Source organism: Theropithecus gelada, chromosome 19 (assembly GCF_003255815.1).
Source record: "Theropithecus gelada isolate Dixy chromosome 19, Tgel_1.0, whole genome shotgun sequence".
NCBI classification, from domain to species: domain Eukaryota; kingdom Metazoa; phylum Chordata; class Mammalia; order Primates; family Cercopithecidae; genus Theropithecus; species Theropithecus gelada.
Genome location: NC_037687.1, coordinates 35810928 through 35829681, shown reverse-complemented (window position 1 = coordinate 35829681; position 18754 = coordinate 35810928). Strand labels below are relative to the sequence as shown.

Sequence of the window (18754 nt, the reverse complement as noted above, 5' to 3'; positions counted from 1 at the left end):
TGGTGCCCCAGGAATTGCCTGTCCCAAACCATTTTTTCCTGGCCCATTATTTAAGCTCTTAGATTTAGCTCATACTGTTAGCGTCTAGTATATTAGCCTTTCAGCCATCTCCTGACCGCTAACTCCTTGAAGATTGTATCTCCTTGCTTGAAGATTGTATCTCCTTGCTTTGTTCTCTTTCAGTAACACTCCTGTCATCATGGCAGGCGTGTAGACTTCAGGAATTCCTGTCTATTCAATATTTTCTCTCGAGGACGCAGGGAAAGGGAAGGACCACTCTCAGGGTCACAGTCCATATTCCCCACCAGGCGCTCGGGTATATGGAATTCATTCCTCGTGGGCATTGCGGAAAGTCTAGTCAAAGAGCACCGCGGAGTTCCAGGCTTCCCGCTGGAGGGTGATACTATAGAACGTCTCCTTTGGCATTCAAGGAAGTGTAGCGCCGGCGATCCGTCGAATGACGGGCAAGTTGGCGCAGGGCGGCGTATCCGGGGAATTCTGGGAAATGTAGTCCACACGCTGCGCCGGGTAGGGGGCACTTCCGCTCCCGGGGGGTGAGGGTGCTGCCGTGCATTTCGGTGGTAGTTTTGTGTCAGTTGTGTGTCTTGTCGGTCCTTCTCAACATGTCCCTTTACGATGCGGGCTCGCAACCACCTGGAAGTTGACTAAGAGGAGAAGGAGCCTCGTTGGAAAACGGAGGTTTGAAGGTGCAACAGCCGCTCTTTTCGTTCTTGACCGCGGAGCCTTCTTGGTCTTGGGGTTGTCCTCGCGTCCCCGGAGATGAGGCTGGGGGTTGGGACTTGGTCGGGACGCCGCCTGGTTTGAGGGTTTTGGGGGCTCTCAGCTCGCTCAGCCCATCTCCCTCCATCCCACCTGTGAGGCTACTTTCTCACAGTTTAGGGTTGGGATGTTATTAACCTCCCTGTACCTCCCACTGCTGTTCTTTAAAATGGGGACTTTAGGACCATCCTAATGAAATCGTTCTGGGAACTGGAAGAGGTAACACAAATGAAAGCCTTAAAGCAGTCCTTCCTTTAGTGACTGGTGGTCTCTTCTTAGTGTTAATTTCCCACGAAGCCTGTCAGGTCCCCGGGTGGGGTCAGAGCTCCAGCTACAGGGATCCCCGCCCTTGTCTCTGATTCCTGCAGGACGCTGGGTGATCCCGGACGCTTCTGACCTGTTTTTAGGAAGGCGAGGGTTGTGTCCATTTCCACGAAGGGAGAGGAACATTTAACTTTTATGTGGGCCGGCAACGCGATCAGGGTGTTTCACAGCTTTCTCCTTCCCCAGCGTGATTCTCAAAAAGACCTGCAGGGAGGGACTTCTTGGCTACCAAAGCTCTACGTGAGTGGTCCTTGGCTTTTTTTCTTTTACAGGGATGCTCACCCCAACCAAGAGTGTAGGATGTGTCCTCAGGCATGGGTGGTGATAATAATTAAGCCTCAATTGGTAACTTTATTCCAAGGGCTTTATAAAAATAATCAAATTTTCGCCACACCATGGCTCTGTGGAGAGGTACTACTTTTTTCCGTTTTAAAGATGAGTCAGATACAAAGGAGCAGGAGTTATCTGCGCATAGTCACCTAAGTAGTAAGAGGTGGATCTGCGGTTGAAACCTGGGCATTACAGGTCAGAGCCTTAGTTGATAATCTTTTGGATACATTCTCATTGAGGCAGAGGAACTGGCTGGAATCTGGTGGGGAAAGCAAGTTAGGACCTGATTGAAGGGACCTCGAGAGCAAGGCTTATGGGCTTGGACTGTTCTGGGAGTTTGTCAACTATTTCATTCATTACAACTATTTCATTTGTTACAAGTATTTCACTTGTTATGCAACGGTATCATTGTGGAGCGTTCAGAAATTGGAGAAATATGAGTAGTACAAGTTTATAATTACCCATGAATACAGCATGTAAAGATAGTAACTGTTAAACTTCGAATGCATTTCTTTTTAGTCTTTCTTTTGGTATATTTGCATATTTATTTATAAACATTTAAAGAAAATTTTATAATTTAAAAAATATGTTTTCCCTTATGTGTTTAACTGTGGAAATTTGGAAACACTGCCAAAAGGGAAATTAACTAGTGAACTGCCATGTTATATCATGCTCATCCTAATTTATCTCATTGTTGTCTAATTTTTTTGTAAATGTTTCCTGATATTGGCCGGGCGCGGTGCCTCACGCTTGCAATCCCAGCACTTTGGGAGGCCGAGATGGGCGAATCACCTGAGGTCGGGAGTTTGAGAGCAGCCTGACCAACATGGAGAAACCCCATCTCTACTGAAAATACAAAATTAGCCAGGCATGGTGGCGCATGCCTGTAATCCCAGCTACTTGGGAGGCTGAGGCGGGAGAATCACTTGAACCCGGAAGGTGGAGGTTGTGGTGAGCTCAGCTCGCACCATTATACTCCAGCCTGGGCAACAAGAGCGAAACGCCCTTCTCAAAAAACAATAAATAAATAAATAAATAAAATAAAAAAAATTTAACACTTTATTTTAATATCATTTGAAACCTATAGAAAAGTTGCAAAAATAGTATTAGAAATTCTCATATACTCTTTACCCAAATTTGCCAAGTGTTTACATTTTTCCTGTTTGCTTTGTTGTTGCTCATCAGCCAGATACCACCAGGAACATACCTGTAGCCAGACAGTTGCTTGTAGCTTTCTGCAGCAAGGAAGCCCACATTTCAAGATAATTGTGGGGTGTCTTGGTAAGAGGTGTTTAGGAAGGGCTGGTTATAGGGTTTCACATAACATGCTAGATACTATTAGATATTATACTAGCTAGGCATGGTGGCTCATGTCTGTAATCCCAGTACTTTGGGAGGCCGAGGCAAGTGGATCACTTAAGGCCAGGAGTTTGAGACCAGCCTGGCCAACATTGAGAAACCCCATCTCTACTAAAAATACAAAAATTAGCTGATTTGTCCACTGTGAAGTTACTTTTTTAAAATTTGAGGTGGTGCGCGCCTGTAATCCCAGCTATTAGGGAGGCTGATGCATGAGAATAATTTGAACCTGGGAGGCAGAGGCTACAGTGAGCTGAGATGGCGCCCCTGCACTCTGTTCTGGATGACAGAGTGAGACTCTGTGGCAAAAAAATAATTAAATATTATATTAAATAATATTGTTATCTATTACATATCAGATAGATCTGTTAAAAAGCTACTAATAGTAGTTGTAGTGTTATTTATTAGATAGTGTTGGATACCATATTTCATAACATTGTTATCTAATCTGCAGCTTCTATATTTAAATTTGTTCAGTTTTTAAATTTTGGTCCTTATAACTATCCCACTTTTTACCTGCAACCCCATTCAAAGTTGAATTTTATGCATTGTCTTTATTGTCACATTTCTATACTTTTCTTTAATCTAGAAGGATTCCACAGCCTTTGTCTTTTACATGCATGGTTTTTTGAAGAGTATAGGCAGTTGTTTTATAGAAAGACATTCATTTGGGGTTTATCTGATAAATTTCATGTTTAGGTTTAGATTAGGCATGGTTGGTAGGGATACCATAGTAGTAGTGAGGTGTCCTTTTCATTGCAACATAACAGTGTCCAAATGATGTTGGTTTGTCCCTTCTGTGGGGAAAAGAAAGAGAGATCAGACTGTTACTATGTCTATATAGAAAGAAGTAGACATAAGAGACTCCATTTTGTTCTGTATTTGAGATGCTGTTAATCTGTGACCCTACCCCCAACTTTGTCCTTGCAAGAGACATGTGCTGTGGTGACTCAAGGTTTAACGGATTTGGGGCTGTGCAGGGTGTGCTTTGTTAAACAAGCACCTGAAGGTAGTATGCTTGTGAAAAGTCATCACCCTTCTCTTAATCTCAAGTACCCAGGGACATGTACACTGCCAAAGGTCGCAGGGACCTCTGCCTAGGAAAGCTAGGTATTGTTCAAGGTTTCTCCCCATGTGATAGTCTGAAATATGGCCTCGTGGGAAGGGAAAGACCTAATCGTCCCCCAGCCTGACACCCGTGAAGGGTCTGTGCTGAGGAGGATTAATATAAGAGGAAAGAAGGCCTCTTGGCAGTTGAGATAGAGAAAAGCATCTGTCTCCTGCCCATCCCTGGGCAATGGAACATCTCGGTGTAAAATCCGATGGTATGTTCTATTTACTAAGATGGGAGAAGACCGCCTTAGGGCAAAAGGTGGGATGTGCTAGGGACAATGCTGCTCCTTATGCACTAAAAAGGTTTATGGAGATGTTTGTATAGGCATATCAAGGCACAGCACTTTTCCTTAAACTTATTCATGTCACAGAGATCTTTATTCATATGTCTTACTGCTGACCTCCCTAGATGATCCTATTATCCTGCCACTTCCCTTTTTCTAAGATGGTAAAGATAATGATCAATAAATACTGAGGGAACTCAGAGACCGGTGCTAGTGTGGATCCTCTGTATGCTGAGCGCCGGTCCCCTGGGCCCACTTTTTCTTTCTCTATACTTTGTCTCTGTATAGACTTTCTCTGTCTCATTTCTTTTCTCAAGTCTCTTCTTCTAGCTAACGAGAAACGCCCACAGGTGTGGAGGGGCAGGCCACCCCTTCATCTTCACTAGTGATCTCATTTTTGTTCACTTGGCCAAGATGAAGTCTTTCAGATTTGTCCACTGTGAAGTTACTTTTTTTAAATTTTGAAGATAATAAAGTTTCTTATGGGGAGATACATTATTAGTGGACATTCTACTGTGAAGATGAGTATCCATTTCTCCCCCATTTATTTATTCCTTCATTCACCTATAAATATTCTATAGATATGGACTCAGAATTCATTCTTACTGATTTCAGTGACATGCAGATTAACAATTATTTTTTCCAATTCTGTCAAGATATATTTCACATATAGCTTTCATCCATTTCAGGCATAGAATTCAATGATTTTTAGGAATTTTGTGAAGTGGAATAACCATCATCACGATTCAGTTTAGATCATTTTCATCTCACGTTTGGACTCCTTGCGCCTATGTACAGTTAAACCTCATTCTTACCTCAAATGTGAAGCAACCACGAATCTACTTTCTCTATTATACATTTGCCTATTCTGAACATTTCACATAAATGTGATCATACAATCCATGGCTTTTTGTGACTTTTTGTGTCTTTTGTTTAACATGTTTCCAGGGTTCATGCATGTTATAGCATGAGTCAGTACTTCATTTCTTTAAATTTCCAAGTAAGATTTCATTGTATGGATAGGCCACATTTGTCTGTCCATTTACCCGTAGGAGGGCATTTTTGTTGTGTGCAATTTGGGGTTATTATGAATAATGCTGCTGTGAACATTCAAGTGCTAATTCACAATACATGTTCATGTTGTTGGGCGGCATCCCTGACCACCTCTTCATGTCTCTTTTATTGCCTTCCATGGCACGTTCCAGGCACAATTCTGTCTTCCCTTGAACTGCATAACTGAGAACTCTGCAAATTCCCCAGAGGAGGAAAAATGACCATGTTCAAGGTGAGCAAGTCTGGTCTCTTTTGCTGTTCAAATTCTGTTTCGCTACTTAAGATTGTCACGTGTTTTTCTCAGTCTTGGGAAGACTCAAGGAGAACAACAGTTATTTGTGCACCTGCTGTGTGCCAAGTGCTTGCTTGTTTCTTTCGTGTTCAATTTGCATTTGGTTTTGGTTTTGTTTACTTTTACCATTATTTGTGTTATGAGTAGAAATTCTCCCATTTCACTGCATCTCACTAATTAGGGGTTTTTATTTTCTCATGCTATTCCTCATGTATATTCATAACTGTATTTGTATTGATACTTATCTAATTTAAACTGTGTTCTTTTTGTTTAATATTATGTAATGTTCATTATTTATGGTTGCATCGTGTTCCCATTGCATTGATGCTTCTTTTTTTTTTTTTTCCTCAAGATGGAATCTTGCTTTGTCACCCAGGCTGGAGTGCAGTGGCATAGTCTTGGCTCACTGCAACCTCCACCTCCTGGGTTCAAGCAATTCTCCTGCCTCGGCCTCTTGAGTAGCTGGGATTACAGGCGCCTATCACTACGCTTGGCTAATATTTGTATTTTTAGTAGAGACGAGGTTTCACCATGTTGGCCAGGCTGGTCTCGAACTCCTGGCCTCAAGTGAGCTGCCCGCCTCAGCCTCCCAAAATGCTGGGATTATAGATGTGAGCCACCGCACCCACCAATGTTTCTTTTTAACTACTTTACACTCAGGCACTAGGAGCTCAGTTTTGAAAGGGTACTTTTGACATGTGCCATGTTGGCTGTTTGGTAGATAAAATATCCACATGTGGCACAGCACAGCAGGCTGTAACTGTGGCTTCACAGAAGAATTTTTGGAGATTTTCACATAGGAAGAGCTAGCTTTTGTTTTCCCCATGCTTAAGTCATGCATTGTGTGTATTTTATTTACTGGTCTTTTCTTATTCCTTTATGTGTTAAGGAGTTTGACCAAAATGATAGGTAACTTTAGTTTCAAATGTCCATGATATCAGAAGATTCTCTAGTCACTGTGTTCTGTTCCTTTGTTTGTTCCTCAGAACAGCTGAATGATGCAATTCTCAGCCTCATCTTCCTCTTAAATATGTGAAATATGAGAAACCTACTGAGGTTCAGAGAGGAAACCCAGGGTTGGCATGTTAGCTATTTTGCTAAATTGAAAGAGAGAGAGAAGAAAGAGGATTCTCCATTGAAGGACCTGTGCCTTCTGGTATGGGTGTCTGGAGTGCCCTCTTGAGTGATGACAACCATTGGTTACATAGCTCCTCCCTGACCTCTCCTCAGGGGACCTCTTCTCTTCCTGTTGTGTCACCTCCTCAGGTGCACCTAGTACTCCAGGCACCAAAGGACAGTGATTGCTACACTCATTATAGAAAATCTTTACATTCCTAATGGCAAAGATGGCTTACAGAGTGTTACCAGGAAACATAACAGCCTAAGGTGAAAATATTTACCACTTTGATATCTAAAAAGCACACACTCCAGAATAAGAATCTTATGTACAAAATGGAGAAAAAAAAAAATCAAAGGAATATGAATAAAGGACAGTACATTAATTGGTAAATTTTAGAGAAGAAATAGAAGTGGCCAGTACATGTTTGAAAAGGTGATAGTATTATTTATAATCAAATACATGGGATTAATAAGGTGAATTATTCTCTCTAATGAGATTATCAACATCACAGGAAATTTGATAATCTGCCTTTGGCTATTTTAAGAAAAACCAGGGTAATGTATCCCCTTGAAAGATTTTGGAGTTTGACAAAAAATTGGGATCTGACATACATGATCACAATTTTGAACATTCTTATTTTTTGACACTGTAATTTTCATTTGAAATTATTTTATTTTAGTTTATTCTTATTCTTTTAGAGACAGAGTTTTGCTCTGTTGCCCAGGATAGAGTACAGTGATGTAAGTGTAGTACACTGCAGCCTTGAACCCCTGGGGTCCAGATCTCCCTGCCTCAGCCTCCCAAGTAGCTAGGATTACAGGCACGCATCACCATGACTGGCTAGTTTTTAAAATTTATAAAGACGGTGTCTTGCTCTGTTGCCTAGGCTGGTCTTGAACTCTTGAATTCAAGCAATCCCCCCACCTTAGCCTCTTAAAGCACTGGGATTACAGGTGTGAATCACTGCACCTGGTTTGAAATTATTTTATTTAATTAAATTAATTTATTTATTATTTTATGTTATTTCTTTTTAGAAACAGAGTCTTGCTCTGTTGCCCAGGCTGGAGTGCAGTGACGCAATCTTGGCTCACTGCAACCTCCACCTCCTGGGTTCAAATGATTCTTCTGTCTCAACCTCCCAAGTGTCTGGGATTATAGTCACGTGCCACCATGCCCAGCTAATTTTTGTATATTTTGTAGAGACAGAATTTTGCTATGTTGCCAAGGCTGGTCTCGAACTCCAGAGCTCAAATGATTTGCTTGTCTCAGCCTCTGAAAGTACTGAGATTACAGGCATGAGCTACTATACCTGGCCAAAATTATTTTCAATAATCAGACAGGAGAGTAAGGTCCACATAACACGATTTTCTTTGCAGGATTGGTAATAATGAAAATGACATAAAATTAAATATTCATTATTTAGAATAGATAATGATAGATCATCAGTTCCCTGTAATACTATACCAACATGAAATGAAATAGATAACTATAATGAAAGTTATAATAAAAAATCCAAAGAAATATGAATAAAGGACATTACCAGCCAGGTGCGGTGGCTCACTTTTTTTTTCCTAGCACTTTGGGGGACCGAGGCGGGCAGATCATCTGAGGTCGGGAGTTTGAGACCAGCCTGACCAACATGGATAAACCCTGTCTCTACTAAAAATACAAAACTAGCTGGGCATAGTGGTGCATGCCTATAATCCCAGCCACTCAGAAGGCTGAGGCAGGAGAATTGCTTGAACCGGGGAGGCAGAGGTTGCCATGAGCTGAGTTTGCACCACTGCATTCCAGCCTGGGCAACAAGAACGAAACTCCGTCTCAAAAAAAAAAGAAAAAAAGGTAATAAAATCAACTAATGTTAATTAAATACCTAGTCTGTGCCAGAGACTTTCCCCATTTATATTCTCTTGTTTATTCCTGGAGAAAACTGATGTGACACTCTTTATACAGAAAGGAAACGAATGCATGCAGGCAAAGTTATCCAAGGTCCCGTGGCTGGGCAGGCAAAGGCACAGAGCCTTGGGATTGAGCCTTGTGAGGGAGCACACACGCTCAGTGTGATCATAGGCACACTGGCTCTAGATCATGACATTCAATGCTGCAATTAATATATGTAGTTTGTGTCTTGAATACAGAGGACCCACTCCATAGCTGTCCCACACAGATCACCATAAACTTGTTAGTTTGGCAGATACTGAAAAACATGGGCCGGGTACGGTGGCTCACGCCTGTAATCCCCGCACTTTGGGAGGCTGAGGTGGGCAGATTGCCTAAGGTCAGGAGTTCATGACCAGCCTGGCCAACATGGTGAAACCCCGTCTCTACTAAAAATACAAAAATTAGCCGGGCATGGTGGTGGGCGCCTGTAATCCCAGCTATTCGAGAGGCTGAGGCAGGAGAATTGCTTGAACCCAGGAGGCGGAGGTTGCAGTGAGCTGGGATAGCGCCACTGTACTCCAGTCTGGGCGACAGAGCAAGACTCCATCTCAAAAAATAAAAATTAGGAAAAAAAAAAGAAAAATGATTATATCCAGGGTTCAAGTACGAGAGAGAACAATGGGCATTATCAAACAAGGTTGGGACTGAATTGCTAAATGTTACTGGGGCAACTGGCATGATTCATTGAAACCTATATATGCGTAGCCCAGGATGCTGCATTTAGAGTCCTAGAGTGTTACTTACAAGGAGACTCAGTAAGTGCACAAAGTAAACCTATAGGACTTTTTCATCATTGGACTTCTGGTGGAGCTCCGGAAAATCAGTGTGTGTCATTGCCAGGATACAGACAGAATGAGTGGGAAATCTGTAAGTTGACCTACATCTCTCAAGATCCACAGCAACTTCTCACTCATCCCCTTCACCTGCTCAGTGCCACCCCTCTCCCAAGAATCACTGGTCATGACATTGGGATTATATATGTTTGATGTTGTAGGAGGCAGTAACCTTTAAGGATGTAGCTGTGGTGTTCACTGAGGAGGAGCTGGGGCTGCTGGACCCTGCCCAGAAGAAGCTGTACCGAGATGTGATGCTGGAGAACTTCAGGAACCTGCTCTCAGTGGGTGAGCACAGGCACCCTCTGTAATGGAATGTCAGGCCCCAGGAATGGCTTTGTACCCTAGGGTGTTTGTATTAGTTTGTTCTTACACTGCTAGGAAGAAATACTAGAGACTGGGTAATTTATAAAGAAAAGACAGGCTGGGTGCGGTGGCTCACGCCTGTAATCCCAGCACTTTGGGAGGCTGAGGCGGGTGAATCACTAGGTCAGGAGTTCGAGACCAGCCTGGCCAATATGATGAAACCCCATCTCTACTAAAAATACAAAAATTAGCCGGGTATGGTGGCACTTGCCTGTAATCCCAGCTACTCAGGAGGCTAAGGCAGAAGAATAGCTTGGACCCAGGAGGCGGAGGTTGCAGTGAGCTGGGATAGCACCACTGCACTCCAGCCTGGGTGACAGAACGAGACTCCATCTCAAAAATAAATAAATAAATAAATAAAATAAAAAAAGAAAAGACATTTCATTGACTCACAGTTCCGCATGGCTGGGGAGGCCTCAGGAAACTTACAGTCATGGTGGAAAGCCAAGGGGAAGAAAGGCACCTTTTTCACAGTGCAGCAGGAAGAAGTGCCGAGCAAAGGGGGAAAGGCCCCTTATAAAACCATCAGATCTCGTGAGAACTCACCCACTCTCATGAGAACAGCATGAAGGAAACGGCCCCTATGATTCAGCTACATCCCACCAGATCCCTGTTATGACATGTGGGGATTATGGGAAATACAATTCAAGATGAGATTTGGGTGGGGACACAGCCAAACCATATCAGTTTTCAAGTTTGAGTGTGCAGTGAGAACCTAAATTTCTAGAAAATTTTACCTAAGATGTATTGGGATTAAGCATCTGACTTTGTTCACAGGGCATCAACTTTCCTACCAAGATACTTTTCACTTCCAAAGAGAAGAAAAGTTTTGGATCATGGAGACAGCAACTCAAAAAGAAGGGAATTCAGGTAAGAACCAAGCAACCATGAATCCTCGTATGCGACCCTCCCATCTGTTTTACTTCTGTCCATTACCCAACTCCATTGCCCTGGCATAAACGGCCAAACCTGTTTCCTGGATTCTTACAACCTCCTTCCTGCTGGTTGTCCTGCTCTCCCAGCCCCTCTTCCCACCCTGACATCTGTTTTCCTCATAGCAGCCAAAGTGATCCTTAGGAAACATAAGTCAGATTGCCATTCCTCAGCTTAAAAGCCTTTGTGGCTTCTTATTTGTATTAACGTTACAACTGCTTTAAGTGACTTTTAGAGACCCTGGATCTGCTCTTCATCCCCCACTGCCTCCCTGACTACATCTTCATTTTCCAGCCAAGTTATATTCCCTGCTGTTTCTCCATCCTGCCACAGACACTGTATCGCCTGTTGCTGGTACCCAGTGACCACACACTTAGCAGATTAAACAACAAACAATTATCTTTCTGTTCTTCAGACCTGAAGTCTCACACATCTCACTGGACAAAAATCAGGGTGTCCCTAGGGCTTTGTTCCTGACTAGATGTTCTTGGGGAGAAGCCTTCACTTTAGTTTACCAATCCGTAGGCACTGTCCACACTCCTTGGCTTTTGTTTCCCTTCCTCCGTCTTCAAAAGCAGCTACATTGCATCCCCGACCATTCTTCCATAGTCATGCCACCACCCTTCTTAAGCCTCTGTTTTCCACCTTTTAGGTCCCTTGTGATTGGATCGGTCACTCCTGCATAATCTAGAATGATCTTCCTACTCTCTGTTTAGCTGACTAGTGATCTTAATTGCATCTGCAGCCTTAATCTCTTGCTGTATAACGTAACAGGTTCATAGGTCCTGGGAATTGGATGTGGACATCTTTCAAGGACCATCGTTCTGTCTACTACAGAAGCTTCTGTCTTAGAGTTTATATATGCTTTTCTTTCTGATTGGAATAATCTTTCACCTCAAACCCTTCTGACCCTTCCTTTATTCTGGTCTCTGTTCAGTTTTAGTATCATGAGAAAGGCCTTCTCTGACCACTCTATTTAAAATACCAGCTGGGTGTGGTGGCTTACACCTGTAATCTCAGCACTTTGGGAGGCTGAGGCAGGCAGATAGAATGAGATCAGGAGTTTGAGACTAGCCTGGCAAGCATGGCGAAACTCTGACTCTACTAAAAATACAAAAATTAGCTGGGTGTGGTAGCACAGTCCTGTAATCCCAGCTACGTGGGTGGCTGAGGCACAAGAATCACTTGAACCCAGGAGGCAGAGGGTGCAGTGAGCTGGGGTTGTGCCACTACGCTCTAGCCTGGGTGACAGAGTGAGACTGTATCTCAAGAAAGAAAGAAAGAAAGAAAGAAAGAGGGAGGGAGGGAGGGAGGAAAGGAGGGAGAGAGAGGGGTGGGCGAGAAAGGGAGAAAGGAAGAAAAAAGAATGGAATACCATCCTATCTTTACCCTTCTGGTGTTGCCTTATACTGTGTTTTATATATTTCTATTTAGCTGTCGTCTCTACCCACTGTAATAGAATGTCTTAAAAGGAGGACTTTCAGCTGTTCAATTTTTATTTTAAGATTCAGGAGGTACATGTGCAGGTTTCTTACCTAGGTATATTGTGTGGTGCTGAGGTCTGCGTTGCAAATGATCCTGGCACCCAGGTACTGAGCACAGTACCCAACAGTGGTGGCAGGATAACCCTCAGGTTTCCAGGCTGTGTGCACTGGTGTTAGAGGTAGTGGTGATGGGCTGGGTGGGCCAGTCCTGAGGCCCCCCCTGGTGTGTGCAGGGGAGTATCAGCGGTGGTGGTGGCAGCAGGTTTGTAGGACCTTTCCTCAGGTCACTAGGAGGAGTGCACAGATGCCAGTGGTGGTGATCAGGGCAGGGAAATCCTTAGGCCTCCGGACAGCAGGCTCGGGCACCTGCGGCAGGGTTCTGGGTCTGTTGTAAGGCTCCCTCCATGGTACATGCTCATGCCTGGGGCAACCAACATGGCAGGGTGATCTCAGTAGCCCCAAGTGGTATGCTTGGGTAGTGGAGGCATGACGCCAGGCCAGGTGAGCCTGTCCTCAGGCCTTTCAGTGGCGCGGGCAGATGTAGGCTGTGGTGGAAGAGGCGGCATGATCCCTAGGCCCCCAGATGGCATGCTCCAGCACTGCCAGCACACAAGCTGGGTCTTTGTCAGGTCTCCTGTTTGCGCACACGTGTGCCTGAGGCAACACAGGGTGGAGCAATCCCCAGGTCCCTCTGTGTCATGCTTTGGCACTGAGATGGGTGGCACCAAGTGAAGTGGGCTTGTCCTGTGCACGGGCACAGGTTGTGGTGGGCAGTGCAAGGGGTTCCCCAAGCCTTTAGGAGGTGTGCTTGGGTGGCAGTGGCAGAGTGTGTGGAGAGCCTTTCCTCAGAGTGAGAACACATGTAAGTGTACAGTGGCCCTGCTGCTGGGGGTGAGGGAGCGTTGCTGTTAGAGGCAGCAGCCCCAGACAGGCAGCTTTCAAGCTCTGGTGAGTGCACACTTTGGGTCCTTTTGTACCGTATTGGGGGCAGACTCCCTGGTGTGCTGCACTGCCCATACGCCAGAGAATAGGACACTATGTGGCCTAGATTGCTGGGGACTCTGCCGTACTGCTGGGTCTAACAGGCATTGCACTATTGCAACCCTCCGGGTGGCTGTGGGGACATGTCAATGGGGCTCCAGGGATTTGGAGATGCAAGGGCTGTTGGGCCCCAGGACAAGATGCAGTCTGGTGGGGGTGCGGCTCTCAAAATAGCGCTGTGCCATAACTGCTTGAGTCTCAGGAAGTGTGTGGAACCCATCATGAGCGCCTTCTCTGAAGCAGTGCCCTTGCATGGACTCCAGGTAGCCCCCTACACTAGTCTCAGGGCCCGCAGGGGTCGAGGGCGTCTCTCATGGCTGACTGCTGGAGTCCACAGTGGAAATGTAAACCACTAGGGCCCTCTCACTTACCCTTTCCCAGCACTGAGGAGCCTTTCCGGGCTTTCAGGTGATCACGGCTAGAAGGGCTACCTCCCTTCGCTCTCCTTTTGTGCTTTGGGTGTTTCTTGTCACTTCTCTGCTGAATTCCAATGATCCCTCTTAGATGCTATTTGATGTATGATTATCTATTTGCTTTTTAAATTTTTTACTAATAAAATATATAGAACACTTCATGAATTTGCATATCAGCCTTGCGCAGAGGCTGTTCATTCCAGTTTTACCATATGCGCTGCTGAAGTGAGCACTGCTCATTATTTTGGCTCTTTGTGGAGGAGGCAAGCTCTGTGTGTCTTTAGTCAGCCATCTTGAAGTCTTCCTACCCTTAAAGTTCCTTCTGATTCATCACATATATAATTTAGTAGTTACATAATATACCATGCAAGATTTTAGACTAACTAGGAAATTGGTAGAAATAGTAACAAGTTAACTGTATTATATTACTATTTTAAATTAAGTCTTTCTACCACGTATGAGACATTATGTAGTTCAAACTGGCTTCGTGACAAGAGACCGTGGTGCACTTGGAAAACACAAACTGTGCCTTCCTTGTATTCAGTAAAGTTTCAGGCCATGTCCTAAGTGAAATCCTGAAAACACTGAACAAAGGCTTCACTTACCCACACCTCTTAATTCTGTGTCCTTATAGGAGGCAAGATCCAAACTGAGTTGGAGTCTGTGCCAGAAACAGGACCACATGAAGAGTGGTCTTGCCAGCAAGTCTGGGAACAAACTGCAAGTGAGTTAACTAGGCCTCAAGACTCCACGATAAGTAGCTCTCAGTTCTCCACACAAGGTGACGTCCCCTCCCAGGTTGACGCAGGACTATCTGTAATTCACATAGGACAGACACGTTCCGAGGATGGGAAGTGTAAAAAATTCTTCAGTGATGTCACCATCCTTGATCTTCATCAACAATTGCACTCAGGAAAGATGTCCCATACATGTAATGAGTACAGGAAGAGCTTCTGTTACAGCTCAGCTCTTCATCAGAAAGTTCACATGGGAAAGAAACTCTATAAGTGTGATGTGTGTAGTAAGGAATTTAGTCAGAACTCACAACTGCAAACTCATCAGAGAATCCACACTGGAGAGAAACCATTCAAATGTGAGCAGTGTGGGAAAAGTTTCAGCCGTAGATCAGGAATGTATGTTCATTGCAAATTACACACAGGAGAAAAACCTCATATTTGTGAGGAATGTGGGAAGGCCTTCATTCACAATTCCCAGCTTCGGGAACATCAAAGAATCCATACTGGGGAGAAGCCATTCAAATGTTATATATGTGGTAAGAGCTTCCATAGTAGATCAAATCTTAATAGGCATTCCATGGTCCACATGCAAGAGAAATCATTCAGATGTGATACCTGCAGTAATAGCTTTGGTCAGAGATCAGCACTTAATGGTCATTGCAGGGACCACACAGGAGAGAAGCTATACAAATGTGAAGAATGTGGAAGGAGCTTCACTTGTAGGCAAGATCTCTGTAAGCATCAGATGGACCATACAGGAGACAAACCATATAACTGTAACATATGTGGGAAGAGCTTCAGGTGGTCCTCACGTCTTTCGAGACATCAGCGGATCCACAGTGGAGAAGCAACATTCAAGTGCGATGGATGTGGGAAGAGATTTCATATGAATTCACGGGGCCTTTCTCATCAGACAGCCCACAGAGGAGAAAAACTGTATAAATGTCAGAAGTGTGGGAAGGGCTACATTAGTAAGTTTAATCTTGACTCGCACCAGAGGGTCCACACGGGAGAGAGACCTTATAATTGTAAGGAATGTGGAAAGAGCTTCAGGTGGGCCTCAGGTATTTTGAGACATAAGAGACTCCATACTGGAGAAAAACCATTCAAATGTGAAGAGTGTGGGAAGAGGTTTACTGAGAATTCAAAACTTCGTTTCCATCAAAGAATTCACACTGGAGAAAAGCCTTACAAATGTGAGGAGTGTGGAAAGGGCTTCAGATGGGCCTCAACTCATCTAACCCATCAGAGACTCCACAGTAGAGAAAAAGTACTTCAATGTGAGGACTGTGGGAAGAGCATTGTGCACAGTTCATGCCTTCAAGACCAACAAAGAGACCACAGTGGAGAAAACACATCTAAATGTGAGGACTGTGGGAAGCGCTACAAGAGGCGCTTGAATCTCGATATGATTTTATCATTATTTTTAAATGACATATAATTATTGTCCATATTTATGGGTTACAGCATGATATTTCAATACATGTATACAATGTGTAATGATCAAATCAGTGTCATTAGCATATCCATCACCTCATTTATCATTTATTTGTGTTGATCATTTATCATTTCTTTGTGTTTTGAACCTTCAAAAACTGTTCTAGTTATTTGAAAATAAATTATTATTAATTATAGTCACCTTTAGTGCTGTGGAACACTAGAACTTGTTCCTTTCATTTTACTGTACTTTTGTATCTGTTAACCAATCTTTCATCATCCACCCCCCCTCCTACTTTTCCCTTCTAGTAATTGCTATGCCACACTGCTTCTCCTTTTTCATTTTTATTTATTTATTTTTTTTTTGAGAACAGAGTCTTGCTCTGTTGCCCCGGCTTGAATGTAGTGGCATGATCCTGGCTCACTGCAGCCTCCACCTTCTGGGTTCAAGTGATTCTCCTGCCTAAACCTCCTGAGTAGCTGGGATTACAGGCATGCACCACCATGCCCAGCTAATTTTGGTACTTTTTTTCTTTTTTTGAGATGGAGTATCACTCCGTCGCCCAGTCTAGAGTGTAATGGCATGATCTCCGCTCACTGCAACCTCTGCCTCCCATGTTCAAATGATTCTCCCTGCCTTGGCCTCCCGAGTAGCTGGGACTACAGGTGGCCACCACCCCAATCGGTTAATTTTTGTATTTTTAGTAGGGAATGAGTTTTTGCCATATTGGCCAAGCTGTTCTCGAACTCCTGACTTCAGGTGATCCCCCCACCTCAGCCTCCCAAAGTGCTGGGATTACAGGCGTAAGCCACCATGCCCAGCCTAATTTTTGTATTTTTAGTAGAGACTGGGTTTCACCACGTTGGCCAGGCTAGTCTTGAACTCCCAACCTCAAATGGTCTACCTGCCTTGGCCTCCCAAAGTGCTGGGATTACAGGCATGAGCCACCGTGCCTGGCCAATGCTATGCTGCTTCTGTGATTTTTGAGAATAGTCTTGCTCTGTTGCCCAGACTTCCACATATGTGTGATAACCTGTAGTATTTGTCTTTCTGGGCCTGAATTTACATCACTCAACTTCATGTTCTCCAAAGCTTATCTTTACCTTGCCATAAATGACAGCATTTTATTATTTTTTATGGTTAAATAGTGTACCTTTGTGTATGTATGCCACATTTTCTTTACCGTTTTCTGTTGATGAATATTTAGAGTTGTTCCATATGTTAGCTATTGCAAATAGTACTATAATAAATATAGGAGTACAGGTAGGAGTTCAACACACGAATTTCCTTTCCTTTGGATATACAGCTAATAGTGGGATTGCTGGATCACTTGAATCTTAATATGCATAAGAGGATCTACACTGGAGAAACACCATGGATGTGTGGAGAGTGTGGTACATACTTCAGTCAGGGCTCACATCTTCAAATTCAGTGCCTATTCTGTAGAGGAACCTTAATAATATGATGTATGTGACAGCAAAGAGTTATAAGGTATGAATATGTTAATTTTAGTAGATACTTCCAAAAACTATTTCAAACTGGTTGTACCTCTATAAACTCTGACCATTATTAGGCAAGACTTGGCTTTTTTTTTTTTCTTTTGAGACAGTCTTGCTCTGTCACCCAGACTAGCATCTAGCATGCAGTGGAATGATCAGGGCTCCCTGTAGCATTGACCTCCCAGGCTCAAGAAATGCTTCTGCCTCAGCCCCTCAAAAGCTGGGACTATAGGCATGCAACAACACGCCTGGCTAAATTTTTGTTGTAGAGATGGGGTCTCACTATGTTGCCCAAATTAGTCTCAAACTCCTGGGCTCAAGTGACTCTCCCTCCTCAGCCTCCCAAAGTGCTGGGATTACAGGCATAAGCCACTGCGCCCAGCATTTTGTTTTGTTTTGTTTTGTTTTGTTTTTGAGATGAGGTCTCTCTGTGTTGCCCAGGCTGGATTGTTTATTCACAGATGCATTTACAGTGTCCTGTAGCCTCGAACTCCTGGGACTAAGTGATCCTCTTGCTTTAACCCCCTGAGAAGCTGGGACTATAGGCATGGACCACCACCCCTGACTGATCTTCTTTAGTTTCTGTCAACAAAATAGTACACTGTTTCCACTAACTTGGGAAGGCTAGTATTTTTGGGGGGAGTATCACTAAACAAGAAAGAAAATCTGATGAATTGGACAGCATAAAAATATTGGCATAAAGGTGAACATAACATAAGCAGGAATATTTAAAGCACTTTTTATAGTGTCTCCCCTGTAATGTCTCTGGTTAAATGAAAGGCTTTCAACTGTGAAGACAACCCTAACCATACTCATTACCTGTAAAAGATGTAGCATTGTCATGGACTCCTTAATAAACATGAAGACTTTAATCCATCTGAAGGTGCGTCACATTTCTGAAGTTTCCAACACTGACAAGGTGATGGGCTTACAGATGAAAACTCATGAATGGGAAAAACTCAGCTATCGTTAAAGCCCAATATATTTTATTAAAGATATTGGGGCTGTCTCCTAAATCTAGTTAGTGATGAATTTCAACTCTAGAGCCATCACTGAATCCTTGTCCACATTCATTACACATAGGTTTTCTGAGAAAATTGTCTGCTGGTTATGAGAGGTCTTCTCCAGTGCCAAAGTGAGCATAATAAGCTTGCTTTCGGCTGGGCTTGGTAGCTCATGCCTGTAATCCCAGCACTTTGGGAGGCTGAGGTGGGCAGATTGCCTGAGATCAGGAGTTTGAGTCCAGTCTGGCCAACATGGTGAAACCCTGTCTCTATTAAAAATACAAAAAATTTAGCTGGGTGTGGTGGTGGCATGCGCCCATAAGCCCAGCTACTCAGGAGGCGGAGACAAGGTAATTGCTTGAACCAGGGAGGTGGAGGTTGCAGTGAGCTGAGATTGCGCCACTGCACTC

At 43.7% G+C, this 18754-nt stretch overlaps 1 protein-coding gene across 3 annotated transcripts; it reads left to right on the top strand.

The window, feature by feature from the left end:
- Positions 1-550: 550 nt before the first annotated feature.
- Positions 551-18216, top strand: ZNF284 (zinc finger protein 284). 3 transcript variants are annotated; one of them, XM_025366344.1, is made up of 7 exons: positions 5461-5475; positions 9591-9717; positions 10573-10665; positions 14301-14989; positions 15074-15242; positions 15321-15534; positions 15703-15844. In XM_025366344.1, the coding sequence occupies exons 1-7, from the start codon at positions 5461-5463 to the stop codon at positions 15842-15844; spliced, it is 1449 nt and encodes a 482-aa protein (XP_025222129.1). The 3 variants fall into 3 exon arrangements, with proteins under 3 accessions (XP_025222127.1, XP_025222129.1, XP_025222128.1); XM_025366342.1 differs by adding an exon at positions 551-699 and having other exon boundaries at positions 5396-5475; positions 14301-18216; XM_025366343.1 differs by lacking the exon at positions 15074-15242 and having other exon boundaries at positions 14301-14991; positions 15328-15844.
- The last annotated feature ends 538 nt before the right edge of the window (positions 18217-18754 follow it).